Consider the following 14,579-nt stretch of genomic DNA (forward strand, 5'->3'; position numbering starts at 1 on the left):
AGTCAAGATCAGCAGAAAGCAGAGCAGAATCGAACCAACAAACGGCAGAGCTAACATTTGGAACAGAAAGTAGGAGAAGCTCTGCGTGAAGTAAGATAAAAAGCGAAATGGGAAAAGTGAAGGACAGACGGGAGAACAAAGAAGGGAGAGGAAGTGAAGGGGAATGGGGGAAGGCAGGGTATGCGGTAGAAAGGCAGAAGAGACTGGGTGGTGAAAGGGAAGGACGCGTTCTAAAGAGAGGGGCACAAAGGGGGGCTTTGGAAGAGGAGGGAAGTGAGCAAGAGAAGAAACGGAGAGAGGAAGCGAAAATGTATATGACCAGGATTAAGGAGAAAGACATGAATTTGTGTGTGCAGAGCTGAAAAGTCACACCCCTTTGAGCGCCTCCTGCCTGCTCAGGCTGACATGTTACAGTCTTAGAGATTCGGAACTACAACGGATGTACTAAAGTTACCAAAGCTGCCCGACCCCCATCACTAACAATGCCACAATGAAACGAGGCTTGACAGACCCGCTGCCAGGGACTGCGACAGGTGCGGGATTATTACAATACTATATCACACCAATATTGGCACAAAGCTCTTTCGGGAAGCTGTTAAAACGGATATTTGGGTGTAAAGCGCCTAAAAGTACAACGATCGCAAGGCTACGAAACCATATTCATCACCACATGGTCATCTACCCCCGCTCATCTGCCTATTTTTAAGAGGGTTCACCGACAAAAATATCTTGTGCAGGGGCTCAGCCTTATGAAGTTTGAAGACCACTACAACAGTGGCACCAAAGCACGGCACATATGATGAAGACATTACAGCAGAAACAATAGTTAAAGGGAAATCGGCTTAAAATGTATTTACTTTAGATTTTAAACTTGCAATCTTCTGGCTGGGACAGAAAGCACAGCAGCAGTTAACAGACAGATTAAAAATGGCATATTTTTCCTTTGAAGATAAAAAAAACTAGTCAAAGCTGTGACTCCTCGGTCTACATATTGTCCTAAGGTGTAGTGAGGAACATTCTCAACAAATAAACAGTTGATCTCAAAGAGATCAGGCATCGTTGCCTGTAGTTTCAAGTTTCGATATACTGCTGGTGTTACTGTTTAAGACTTATTGGTCTGTGGACATGTTATATATTCTGTCCCAAACCCTGCTTGAGCGAGAGCATCTCATCCTGTTCATTTAGTTGTTAACTCCGGGTCTTTGGTACAGCGCCAACATGTTGATTTTTGGCTTCTGGGCGCTATAAGCGGCATCTGGGAGAGAAGAAGAAAGAGGTGGTTCAGGGAACAGAGGGGAGACCGGGTGTGGAGGGGAAGAGTGCGAAGACTGGGAGAAACTAGGAGAAGGAGCGAAATGCAGGGAAAGAAGGAGGGAAAAACAAGGCTATTGGAAAAGAAGAGCAGGAGACAGAGCAAGGCTTTCAAAGAGTTCATTGCGCCTTTCAACGGGGTGACGCACATGACAAGACAAAAATCTGCAAATGCCTCGGGCACACCCATGGCCTCACACAGCGACAAACGAGGCAGAAAACAGAAACAAACCTGCAGCTGCTTGTGTTTCTGTGAAGGGGCGCGGCCTAACTTGTGGTGAGCGGCTTCATTTGGAGTAGGGCCTAGGCTGCGCTGCGGCAGGTCAGAGCATTAAGTGTTTGTCACACTGGTAACAGAAACCCCTGTACACACAGACAAGACAGGCACGTGTAAATATGCCGTGGCAAGCGCAGTACCACAAAGGCATCCGCGCGATGCGAAAATAAACACCGGGCTGACTTTGCCAAAGCCGAATGTGAATAAAAAAAAAGTGCGTGCCACCTAATGAGGGAGACAGTGTCACGCCGCCGGTAAAAGATAAAATCCCCGTGGGCGTGGCCAAAAGGAAACAAGGCAGCAACAAGGAGGGACTAAGAAGCCTCCTTTACAATCAGAAGCCAGCGTTTCGCATTGAAGATGACGCTGGCCAATTAAAAAGATGGGCGGGGCTTCAACTCCGCCTCCGAGAGCTTCGGAATCTGAATTGATTCAAAGAAGCTCTCGAATGCCGAGAGCAGCGCATGCGCTGCTTTCGACAGCCGAGACCTGTTAAAGGTACAGCATTGTTTTATCCCTTTACCTGCAGACCTTGGTATAGGTTTTACTTTTATTCATAATCCGTTTTCAAGCAGTAATAAAATGACCAAAAGCATCCATTAAATCTTGCAGCCCCACAGGGGTCCTGGCCAGCAAGACTGCATCGCCTGTATACAAGATCACTGGTATCGGGCACCTGGCCACCTGTGGGGCATCCGCATGCACAGATTGTAATATCTGGTCGACCCCATTTATAAATAAAGAAAATAACAGTGGGGTACTCATTTTGTTTTGTTTATTTCAACACTTTCTCTGGTATAACCTTGAGAATTCTACACAAATAACCCCTTGCTTAATTTAGAATGGTGTCTACTTTTCCGAAATCAATAGGTTTCCTGGATCACCTATGAGTTTCTTCCTAGTTTCCATAACCAGCAGGAAGTAGGTCGAAAGCACAAAAATTAGTAAAAACAAGCTACCTCTTTGACAAATGCCAAAACTAAATTGCAAAAAATAAAAAAAATCCCACACAAAAAAATGTTTTTGAGTCAGCTCTCCCTGTGCCAAATGGCTGAGAAAATGGGGACTAGCACAGCAAAACGCTTGTTGCCGCCATTTTTGTGGATAACTTTCATATTGCTATATTTTGGCAATTTTCATGGTCCCCCCTCCCACCCCCAGACCCTGGGTACAGGATGTGGAATTCCTATAGCCCGACGCCCGGGACATATTGTTTGAGGTAAAGTGCAACAAGTTTTAATTTTTATTTTGTACTTGGGACAAGTAGGCCCAATCCCCTACAGCACAAACCCTTTAGCTGCCAGTTTACAGTACCACATTATGGATCAATGAAAGGCATGGTCTACAGGCAAGGTAATGTGCGTGTCCATGTGTTAACACTGTTCAAACTTGTATTTATGGTTCATTAATCCAAAGCCTTTATTATTAGGTTGAGCACTAAAAGTAAATGTCAGCTCTGCCTGCACATGACGGTGGTTCCAGTATAAACGTGTACACGTTTTCAAAGTTTAGTAATAGGAGAATATGTATAACGCTCCCAGAATGCTCTCAGATTATATGCAAATATTTGCAGAAGCTTGAAAGCAACAGTGATGATGCTTTGCTTTCAAAATAAAATGTTCACAAAAAAAATGCAAGTAGGAAAAAAATATTTTGCTAAACTACTGTAAGATTGTAGGTACCATATCTTTGCAGCATCATTTAGTAACTGCTTGTATTTCCCAAAAATATTCATAATGGAAAATCAGTGTAACCAGTTCAAATACGTTTGTGGGAAACACAAATAAACAAGCATTGGCAAAGAAAGTAGGTCTGAAATTGGTGATCAGGCTTTTGGTTTTGTCAATGCGTGACTTGTTTAGGCATGGTTTTTGTAAAACCTTATCTGTGTGGGAGCTGCAGAGCCTTCGCCATTCTAACAAGCAATGGCAAAAGCAAAAAACAGTTTTTAGTCTCAAAAAGCACACATTGCCACAGCAGTTCCAGGCACTGAACAAAACTACTTTGTGTGCTAATATGCTCCTTGTAACGGAGCAGAATACTGTCACTCACAGTGAAGCCAGCTGATAGACCGAGAGAAGGAGAGAGAGAAACAATTTTACAAAACACAAAAGGTCATGGTTAACCCCAGGCCTAATTAGAGGCCCAATTATTAAAGAAAGTCTCAAACGTGCATCCATGGTATATATCCTTGCATTAAGTGCATATATACAGACTGCGAATTCACAAGAATTTACACAGAAGTAGGCCAAGAAATAGTACTCCTAGAAAATATTTGTTAAGTGCATTTTAGCATGAGCAAATGTGCATGTGTAGATTTGCTCATGTGAAAAGCTGAATGCTTTAAGTTCACTTTTCCTCCAACCACTTTTTTCCCCAACCCCGAAGAAGTTTTACGTTTGCCACTGCCAGGAGTAAATTTCCAACCTTTTTCAGCATGGGAAAAGATTAGAAAAGAGTTGCTGAAAATCCTTAAAACATGCAAGTTAGTAGGTTTGCACAGACTCAAAAGGGCATTCCAACACTTGAACTATTGCTTGCCACTACCTTCAGCCCCAGTATGTAGACCTGCAGAAACGTAGCAACATAAGGGAATTGCTAGTATTCAAACCCTACTATGGTACAAGCCCTGGCATATTTAGAGAGGCTTTATCAGAACTCTTACTTAATGAGATTGCAGCCGTAATTTGTCGCCACATTACATGGCACAAAAGGGACACGTTGATTTTGTTACAAGACAAGTAGATTTATGAAGCAACCTGCCCCATGTACAAGTAGATATTTTATTAAATTCCACACCCCTGCTGGGTACCTTGGGAATAACCAGAACGTCTGGAAAAAAGGACGAAATTTTGTTTAGCATACCTTATGTGGAAAAAAATTATGGAGGCCTAAGCGTGAACTACCGTGAATAACCAAACAAGCATTGGCATAGCCAATAGGTCTCGCTTTTGGGACCTTATACGTTTTTAGCCTTGCAACACGTTCTCCTGGGTGCTACAACATCTAGAAACATCAGAACACTAGGCAAAAGTTTAGACTGGTGACCCCCCCAGTCAAACACACACATGACCGTAGCCGTGCTATTTGCACCCCACGTCAGATATGGCTCAAAGGTATTCAGCAGTCACAGGCAGCTGTGAATAATAGCGTTAATAAGCGAGATGGGTTCACATGTGCGTTGGAAATCGTCCCTTTAAAGCACGCAGAGTGTATGAGCACATCCACGTCAGACTCCTTCAGATAACAGATGTGTTTGAAAGCTGGGTGTTTGCATAAACAAGGATGTTGTGGCTGTGCTCTGCTCTACCTGAAATTAAATACCTTAACATTGTTTATTCCTGGCTCAGCCTAAAAGTTCCCCCTCAAAGTTGCTCCCCTTAGGCAGAGACCTCAAATTTCCCAGTTCTGTGCCTAGGTAAATCGTCCAAGCCAGGGTTGTTTCTTTGCATTCTGGGATTTGAAAACCTGCCTTTAGTAAATCAGGACTACATGTCCAACAGTGCAACAATAAATCTGAACTGGATTACCAACTCATGCACGAAAGGAGACTGGAGAGCTGGGGCTAGCTTGTCAGTGCCTTTCAGAGTGTGTAGAGAGACCTCGTGTGCGCCCCACAGGGACGTGTTACTTGATGACAGGCGATCGACCAGGAATCGGAAACAGGTCCTGAATCTTGCAAACGCCGCCGCTGCCAGTCACTTACAGATTGGCTCTCTGCGGTGTTTCCGGTGCTTAGTGTACTTGTGGCCTTCTGCTTTAAGGAGCTCTGCGAAGGGTGTATCTCACAAATTCAGTCTTTCCCAAACCATTTGTGGCTTTTGCAAAAAAGAAAAATCACATGACAATATCTTCGCCTGCTTAGAAGGACTCGGGCTGTACCTTACACCTCGCATCTTTGAAGTGTTGGATGTGTCCCATTTGAAAGTGGATTGCAAAATAATGGGCAACGGGTGCGAGACTGGAAAAAAAAAAACAACAAAAAGTCAGGCTAGCTCAACCACAGCACACATGCATTGGAAATCCAGGTGTTTTTCATGTATCTTTCGCAGAATTTGCTTTTATAAAAAAGGTACAACTGACAATTGCAATTTCATATATTGCAAAACAATACACAAATAGCAAATAGAGGTTATAAAAGCAAAAGTCCCAGTTTCCTGTAGAAATCTTAAGCACAATAATGATTTTACCTCAGTCATTTACATTTCGTTGATTGTGACAGAAATACAACTGAAAATTATTTTTGGTAGTGTTTATTGGAGAACTGTCACCTAAAAAGTCCTAGAATTGTTAGTTTTGTTTTATGTTTGTTTTGGTATTGTAAGTTCCAAGGGAACATCGCTGCTCATTCATTTGCCTACATTCCTGTGAAAGATGCCATGTACCCTCGAGAGGAGCAAAATTTTAGTAAATGTGGAGTTTTTTTAAAATTTGCCTGCAGTATTTTAAGTATTGTTTGCCCGGGTAAAAAAAAAATAAAAAAAATGCTTGAGTGAAATCTAACAAAACTACAGAATTTAGTCATTTAAAAAAAGAAATCTTAATGTTTTTAATTTTTGTGGTCTAATTTCTGCCTGCTGCCGAGGGTGTGGAGCAGGAATCTTATCGCGGACACATTTAAACCGTTGCCGGGAGGCAATTAATGCCTGAATCACTCTCCAGTCGGTATTGTGTGTGAAGGCTGCGACCTCTTAATTCACGCTAGATGCCTTCCAGGCAGCATGGATACCTACGAACCGCACACGCAATTTCGTAGCATCTTTGTAAAATTTGTGCAGCGGTTACCTTGTAGGAGCGAGCAGCAGCGCCATCTGTTTCCAAAGCGCGGGCGCCATAATTTCAAACAGATGGCGCCGCTGCTCGCTCCCGCAAGGTGTATGCCGTACATGCACAAGCGCTCACTGGAAACAGTGCAGTACATGCACGAAAAAGGGCAGACTGATTCCAAGAGGTCACTCCTAAGCAATGCTTGCACGCTGATTAGGCGAAACCGAAAAAGGGCTTAGCACTCTGGAGGGTGTGGGGTTAGAGCGGTGTAGATTGTCGTAGAGTGTAATAGTGCAGGTGAGTCAGGGCTCGAAAAATGTACTTGACCGCACGCAAATGCGAGTGATTTTTTTGAAGGGCGAGAGTTTTCAGGCCTACTTGACCGACCTGGCGAGTGATATCTGCCACTGCAGTAGTAGGTGAAGGCTCTAGGGGGCAGCACGCACCAACTAGCATAGTGGTGGTGGTGCGGTGAAGGCTCTAGGGGGCAGCAGCAGGGTACGACGCCAATCAAGTGCATGCACCACCTAACAGTGGTGGTGGTGGTGTGGTGCGCTGCCTATCGTTTTGTGGGTCCCAGGGCCGTCAATCGTGTAGCGCGCGAAAGCGCTACCAATGACGGCCCTAGACATCATTTTGGCCTGCCCCCGCGCTGTGCTGCCTAAAGTGCAGCAGTGACTTAGCACGCGCTCTCTTCAGTGGAGTCGGGAGTGCAGGGCGATTTGGCTTGCAGTCTAGGAGAGGTGAGTCGCAGTTTTTTCCATTGTTCTTGTTTGATGCAGGGACAGGCTCCGCTCGCTCAGACTACTCAGCTGACAGACAGTGGAATCCGTCCGTAAATTATAAAGTTGTGGGCAATATTGTGAAGCACCTGAGTTGGAACCAATAATTGTGCAGGCCAGGCTTACATTAAATATTCATCTCCCTCGACCCGATAATAACTTAAGAATAGACCAAGAACCCCCTTCAGTTTAACCCCCTTACGGAACTTCGTGCTAAAGGGCTGCATTTTGACCGACTTTTTAATCATTTGGCCCGTGCGTTTTTAGTATTTCCCTAATCTCTTCACGATGCTTGGGCTGCACAGTAATTACGGCAAAGCGCTTTCTCCAGCAGCAGGGGCCTGCAATTGTTTACAGTGCGTGCGCCCATATAGAAACTGTTTAAAAACAGGGTTGTGATGCTTTTCCCGGATGAAGAGAGTCCGATTTTGGTGTTTATGCGGCGTAGGGTTCCATGTATACTTGCACTTAAACGTCCGTACTTCTGTCAGTGCAAGAGCCTTCACAAATAAAGTTAAGGACTGTAAGTAAGGTTTGCAATAAGTAATGAAAGGTTGCGTGAATGTATCCCTTCATGTGCCACCATAACACACAATAACATTCATTCTGCGCCTATACCCCTCCGTCGTGCAATTTTGAAGCGGCCTAATTGCTGGAGGCGTACTTTTTTGCAACTTCAAGTGACAGCAAAGTATAATTCATTACCACTCACTGGCCGTAGCTAATTCTGGGACCTTAAAGAGAGCCCCTTTCACTTGAATCTGGACAGGAGAATGGGTTATCTGAAGATACAAAGGAAATTAAATTAAATGTCTTCCCAGAGCTTATAATAATCCTGCTTATGCAAGTTGCATTAGAACATTGTGTGGTGAATGTACTATGCTGACACTTTCTCGTTGCTCAAGTGGGTGTAATTTGTGAATATTTGTATGTTTCCCTCACCTTCATTGCTTGATTTTGCTCGCAAGAAAGTGTCACTCATCACCTCTAAGGTGCGGATTGTGCAGATTGTGACACCGCTAATTACGACAACCCCAGTTTCCCCCCAAAAAGTACGTTTAGGCCCAGAGTTAGGCTTTGGGAGGGGGGAGTGAGCTTCACTCTCGTAGATGTTGTTTCCGTAAAAAGATGGCGCAATTGCAAGGAACAGCCTCAGCTGCGCTGCTAGAATCCACAAGGCAGACCCCAATGTCACATTAAAACTAGACTATTGGTTTTGTCAGTGCCTATGCCAGGAGTACTTTTTGGAATGATTAAGGTTGTTTCCAGATCAGAGAGACCTGGTAGCTTTTATTTTTGCTGCGTGCTGGTTATTAGGGAGCAGGATTTTCTAATATGTGACAGTAAGTGTGCCCGACCTGAGACGTTTTAACTGCTATGTGCGTGCCTGCCAGGCTTAAGAAGTGTTGCAGCTTGCGCGCTGGTGAGCCCATGTGTCTGTGGTGGGTGAGTTGACCGTGCCTCCTTTTCTTTTGTTAGTCTTGTTGTTGGTGCATTGCTGTGATGCAAGTCCACCTTGATAGTAAGTTTATTTGTGGAGCGGAAATCCTGTCTTGGGAATTCGGAACAACTGGTGTGTCCTAGTAGTCCAGTGCCAAAATGAAAGCTGTCCCATATGAGAGCAAACTGTTAAAATGGCACAAGCGCACCTGCATCACTGAGGAGCAAATGCAGTATATTTGTGCAAGTAAATTCGGCAGTCTGAGAGTGAGTTTTGTTATGAGGGCTGGGAAATTTCCATAACACTACTAACAGAGGAGTGAGCTTGCACAAAGCAACTCTATTATGAGGAGCAGATGTTCAGAAATTAGCTTTTGATCGTTTCGCTGACATAAAGGGCTGCAAATGCACTATTTGGCCCCATTATTTTACTGTTTTTCTTGCAGACCCCCAGGTGGTTTGAGCTTGCTCACTTGCATTGCCCACTGGCCAACAAATATACTGTAACATGCCCCCCTAAACAAGCATAGTCTCGCCTTTGGGACCTTTAAGTATTTATGCAGCACAATATCCTTGGTTGTAAAAATGCGTTGTAATAGCATAGCGTTGTAAAAGTTGCGTTGTAAAGGTAGTTCCCCTCCTTGGTGTAACAACATCAACTTTTGCATTGGTAAAACACTTATAAGGTCCCAAAGGCGAGACCTATTGCCTATGCCAATGCTTAGACCATCATAAAATTGTACTGAGAACTTTTGCCTTGCTTCGGGTTTGCACACCCGTTTCGCATCTATTTATTAAGAAGGGTAGCAATATTTATTAGAAAAAATGTCAAGCGTCACTCCTGTCTCGGGGATCCTGACTAAGTTACTCATTCTCAGTGGGTAAGGGAGCCAGTACTGTGGTGTGTTTTTTGATGCGAGCGCTAAGACATAAGTTTAAGCTGAGTGGATTTCTTTTCAGTTCTGACTTTAGTTAAACCGTTAGGCAAGACCTTTTAATTTCACTGAAATTAAGGTATAACCCTGCCCCTATCTGCAATACATATTAGAACCAGCACTTCAAGAGCAGACCGGTTAGTCCCGATAGTGAGTTATTTCAGTTAAAAGCACTGGTTGTGTTGCACATCGTTCAGTACCATTGATTATTATGGCTTAGAGCGCATTCCAAATTGGGGTGCTTTTACAGATCTGATCATGCAGTATTAAGTAATTGGAGCCATGATCTTTAATTATGGAAAGCAAATGTTAAGCCTTTAGTAGTTTGTACATAGACTTCATGTTATTTTAAATTAGTTACAGTTATTGTTTTTGATTCTAGCTCAGAGCGGACAGAAGCAGTGCTGGCTATCTAGTGAGGACAAGGCAGACAACATGCAGAGAGTGCAGCTGCAATGGCAGACATCAGGTTGTGGTTAGGAAAACCCACTGGAGCTAAAACGCCACTGAATAATGCAGGAGAGAGTTCAGCAGTTGGGAAAAAGAAGTCATTAGACGAAATCCACCAAAAGCAAAGGGAGTATGATCAAATAAAAAGAGAGTTGTAAAACAGAAACGGCTTGAAGATTTCAAGTGGGCAGTGATTGAAGAAAAGAAAAGTAATGGAGTTGTCCTAGTCGAGACCAGTTTTAAAAAAAATCTCAAGTTTTGTATTGTGGAGTTTGCAGGAAAATTTCCTCATCTCGCAGATACTAAGTCTTCCCTATATGTTGGTGTGACAGAAAAATTCAAAAGGGAGACGTTGGAATGGCACAAAAGCAAATCACATGAAAAATGCATATTACATGAAGCTGCAATTCAAAACCCACAGGAGACCTGCATAGCCAAATCGATCACAAACATGCATTAAAAAAAATATCGGGCACTTAAACATTTTATTTAATACAGCCTATTATCTTGCAAAAGAAGGTGAGGCTTTTATTAAGTTTCCAAAACTCTGCACACTGCAGAAAAAGAACAATCCTGACTGGAATTTCGAAAATTATACGAATGATCATGCATGCCGTAACTTTGTAATAGCAATTTCCGAGACCCTAAAAATGACAATTCGATCCCAGATAGAAAATGCTAGGTTCCTCAGTGTTCTGTCAGATGGGTCAACTGACAAAGGAATTCAGGAACAGGAACTGATTTATGTACGATCAGTTTGTGAAGGCACCCTTGGTACCCATCTGTGTAAATTTGTCAGCATGAAATACTCCACTGCATCCGGAGTGAAAAATGCTTTAATAGTTGGCCTGGAAAGCATTGGCATATCTCTGGATATTCTGAGCCAGAAATGCATTGGTCTGAATACAGATGGAGCTGCTGTGAACCTCGGTAGTAAATCTGGTGCTGTGAAGCAGCTACTGGACAAAGTCTCCAAACATCAAGGATGGGACAATTGCGATCACATTGCAGTTGTGCACGGTGTAGCTCACAATCGAGCTTGCTGTGTGTGATGTTAAAAGAAAAAGTTCATACATATCCAAATTTGAAGAGGAGCTCAAAGGATGTTTCAAACTATATTATTATTCACCTAAGCGGAGAAGGGAACTTAAAGAGATAGCTGATAATCTGGAAGAGCAGTTAAAACATTTTGGTGGCTCGCAGCAAATCAGATGGGTAGCAAGTCAGCACAGGGCAGTAACAGCGCTTAAGACAAACTGGTAATCTACAGTACTTCATCTTGAGCACCTTGCTACTGGTAGTGATGAATATTCAAACAAAGCCAAAGGATTGCTTCATGACATGAAATCAGAGAAGTTTCTTTATTTCTTGCACTTCATGATAGACTTCACAGAGATGCTTCAGCAAGTGTCTAAGGCATTTCAACAAGAAGACAGTCTTATTTCTGAAGTTGCAAGAAGCATTGAGGTGCTTCAACAGAAGCTAATACAGCTGAGACTGCACAGAGATGCTTCAGCAAGTGTCTAAGGCATTTCAACAAGAAGACAGTCTTATTTCTGAAGTTGCAAGAAGGATTGAGGTGCTTCAACAGAAGCTAATACAGCTGAGACTGCACAGAGATGCTTCAGCAAGTGTCTAAGGCATTTCAACAAGAAGACAGTCTTATTTCTGAAGTTGCAAGAAGGATTGAGGTGCTTCAACAGAAGCTAATACAGCTGAGACTGCACAGAGATGCTTCAGCAAGTGTCTAAGGCATTTCAACAAGAAGACAGTCTTATTTCTGAAGTTGCAAGAAGGATTGAGGTGCTTCAACAGAAGGTAATACAGCTGAAAACAAAGCCAGGAAAAGCACTAACAATTGCAATTGCTTTTTAAAGATGGAAATTTTGCAGGGGTCCCGTTACTAACACAGCCAAAGCCTGCTAGAAAAGGCAGCTCTAATGAAACTAGTGTCAAGGAAGACACTACTGAGTTAATAGAGAATGCTCTTTCTTTTATAAGTGACCGGTTTCTGAAGCACATCTCAGGCAAGCCGCATGCTTTGCTTAACATTTTTGATTTTACTTTGTGGCCAGACTCTGTTGAAAAGATTAGAAGTTTTGGGGATCAAGAATTTGATGACCTTGTTACATGCTACAAAAAGGTACTTACTGATGAAGAAATTCAGTCTGCCTCTGGAGAGTGGCTAGATTTTAAACTGTACGTCTTTCATCGGAGGACGTCGCATAAGCCTGTATCCCTCTTCACTCAGCTATTGAAAAGACACCCAGAAGAAGTTAAACATGTCCTTCCAATTTTAGAAATCATGCTTTCCATCAGTCCAACAACAGCAATATGTGAACGGGGGTTTAGCAGCATGAACCGAATAAAAAACAAGCATTTGCAATGCAATAGGTCTCGCATTTACGAGAGTTTCAGCTATTGGCATTGTAAATAACAATGCCTTTTATTTATGTTTTTAAAAGAAAAACAAAAATAAAAAAGTATTATTATTTGCAATGTCAATAGCTCAAACTCGCGTAAATGCGCGACCTATTGCATTGCAAATGCTTGTTATGTTTGTTGGCATTGGTTCACTTGTTTGTTCAGGATACATACTCCCCCGCCCCTCACCACACACAAAAATTCCCTCGTGACGACTTTCTACTTTCAGTTTCTATTTTATGTTAATTGTGCTGACCAAGGGAGGAAGAGAGAGCAGCAAAGAAAGCCCACAGACACAACCAATTACCCTCTGCAAACGATTCCGCGGTCAGTCCCCTTTCATGTCGTGTCCACCCAGGGGGAGGGGAAACTGAAGCAGGGAGGAGGGGATTGAAAACGAGAGGCAGCCGCAAACCAAAAAAATTAAGAAAAGCGTAGGGACACCGGGACAGTGTGCTTATAAAGGTTTGTGGTATGGTGTTTTATTGCACGAGATCTACTCTACACTCGAATATTCTGGCCTGATTGTGACTTCTATTCCAGCCCCAGCTATCAGAGACAATCTTTTATCAGACATGTGAAAGCTTCTGAGGGTTTTCAGAGGCAATGGCGTGACACTAACAATATGGCAACTATAACCCCAGCATTTTATAGAATGTGGCTTAAAGGTTAGAGCTACCGACGTTGGATCTTGGAACCGGCTTCAGTCTCGGTTCAACATCCTGTGATTCTGGGCAAATCACAATCTCCCGTGCCTCGTTATGGGGGCGTTATCACTCTTCACGTCGGGACTCAATGTGTGTTTGAATCCGGATGTAGCGCTCGGCAAACAACTCTTACAATTCTGACCCTTGCATTATGTGAAGTGCTATAGCCTTATTTGTGGACACAATGATACACTTTCTCATCATAAAGAGGCAGTCACAATTTAACATTATTACACGTTTAAAGGCCCAGGTGTAACTGCAGTTACATTTAGTAATCGCGCACTGTATTTCTCAAAAATAGTGGATAACTAGCACTAGTGAGAAAATGCGGCGTGTATGGCGCTTGTTTCACTAAATTGTCAGCATGCTCGGCGTTTGTTTCCTGCGCCCGTTTTCTTATGTATCTGCCACTAAATGTAATTTAGCTTTGTTGGCCGCAAAGATAGCATTTACCTGAAACGCATTTTCATTCGGCCCAATTAACCCCTTCAGTGCCCATGACGAGCTGGACTCGTCATGGGCCGCGGTGGCGCTGTGCCCATGACGAGTCCAGCTCGTCATAGACCCCGCCCGCTAATGCAACGGCCGGCACTGGGCGGGGAAAGGGGCGGGCACTGAAGGGGTTAAACAGAAGACATTTGTTGAAGTTGATTGTTACAGTTAGTGTCAAAACAATGCGGTTCAGTATTGCCCGGTGAAAAGTAAATTGAAAAAACACGAGTTCATGTTGCTAATTTATTAGCGTCACTGCTTTGCCGACGTCTCTCTTGAAACGATTAACTGCTCTACTAATACATCTTCGTTTCCAAAATACATAATCAAGTTAGTTTAAAATGTAGCCTTCGCCTCGGATAAAAAATGCATAGTTCTTGGGTCGGCTCATACATTTCTCTGGGCGTTAGTCGCCAGACAACAAATGTTGTGAACATTAGCAGTGTCAGCGTTATCAAGCTGCGAAAGGGCGCGCACACTAATAATTAACAAAGATTTAAACAAGCCCAGCGGAGCGTGGCGCGTGCGCTTGGCGGGGGCGCGGACCCTTTGAAGTGCTCCCAAAAAGCGGAGAGCATGGCGGCACGATGCGCGCGATTGTGCGCGTGCTAGCCATGCAATCCGCTTTTTGGGAGCACTTTTCAAACCCGCTTTCTATAGTCTCGCTTTGCGATCGCTTACGCGATAGCAAGGTCGAGACCTAATGAGCTCCGCACGTCCCTTAAAAGTGACACCATGTCTGCTTTAATGCGAATCCAGGTAGATGGGCCGGAGTTAGACACTTTTGATCCAAACCCAGCCGTTTTGCATTGACTTTCAGCAAATCCAGGAACAAGACATATTATGGGCCACAAACATCCTTGTCAAAACAAGACTGTTACTGAGTCAGAAGATAGCGACTGAGTTTATTGCTACTCTGTATGTTCAAATCAGCACCATTTTCCTTAAAAAGTTAGTAAATGCTGGTGCGTTGTGTTGTTTTACCATTCACTGT

At 43.4% G+C, this 14,579-nt stretch overlaps 1 protein-coding gene across 7 annotated transcripts in view; it reads right to left on the reverse strand.

The window, feature by feature from the left end:
- The window catches only part of BANF1 (barrier to autointegration nuclear assembly factor 1), an 82,349-nt gene that overhangs the window by 64,273 nt on the left and 3,497 nt on the right, over positions 1 to 14,579 (reverse strand). For 2 of the 7 annotated variants that reach the window (XM_085625864.1, XM_085625863.1), the window contains exon 2: positions 12,114 to 12,213. The exons of 4 other annotated variants lie outside the window; for them this stretch is intronic. Coding sequence is in view for 1 of the 3 variants with exons in the window: in XM_085625860.1 (XP_085481986.1) it covers positions 5,471 to 5,484 (14 nt within the window). In the remaining 2 variants the exon portion in view is untranslated. Of the gene's footprint in view, positions 1 to 5,470; positions 5,550 to 12,113; positions 12,214 to 14,579 lie in introns of all 7 variants that reach the window. One more of the 7 variants, XM_085625860.1, reaches the window with a different exon arrangement.

The sequence above is a fragment of the Triturus cristatus genome, chromosome 9, assembly GCF_964204655.1.
Source record: "Triturus cristatus chromosome 9, aTriCri1.1, whole genome shotgun sequence".
In the NCBI taxonomy this organism is placed as follows: Eukaryota; Metazoa; Chordata; class Amphibia; order Caudata; family Salamandridae; genus Triturus; species Triturus cristatus.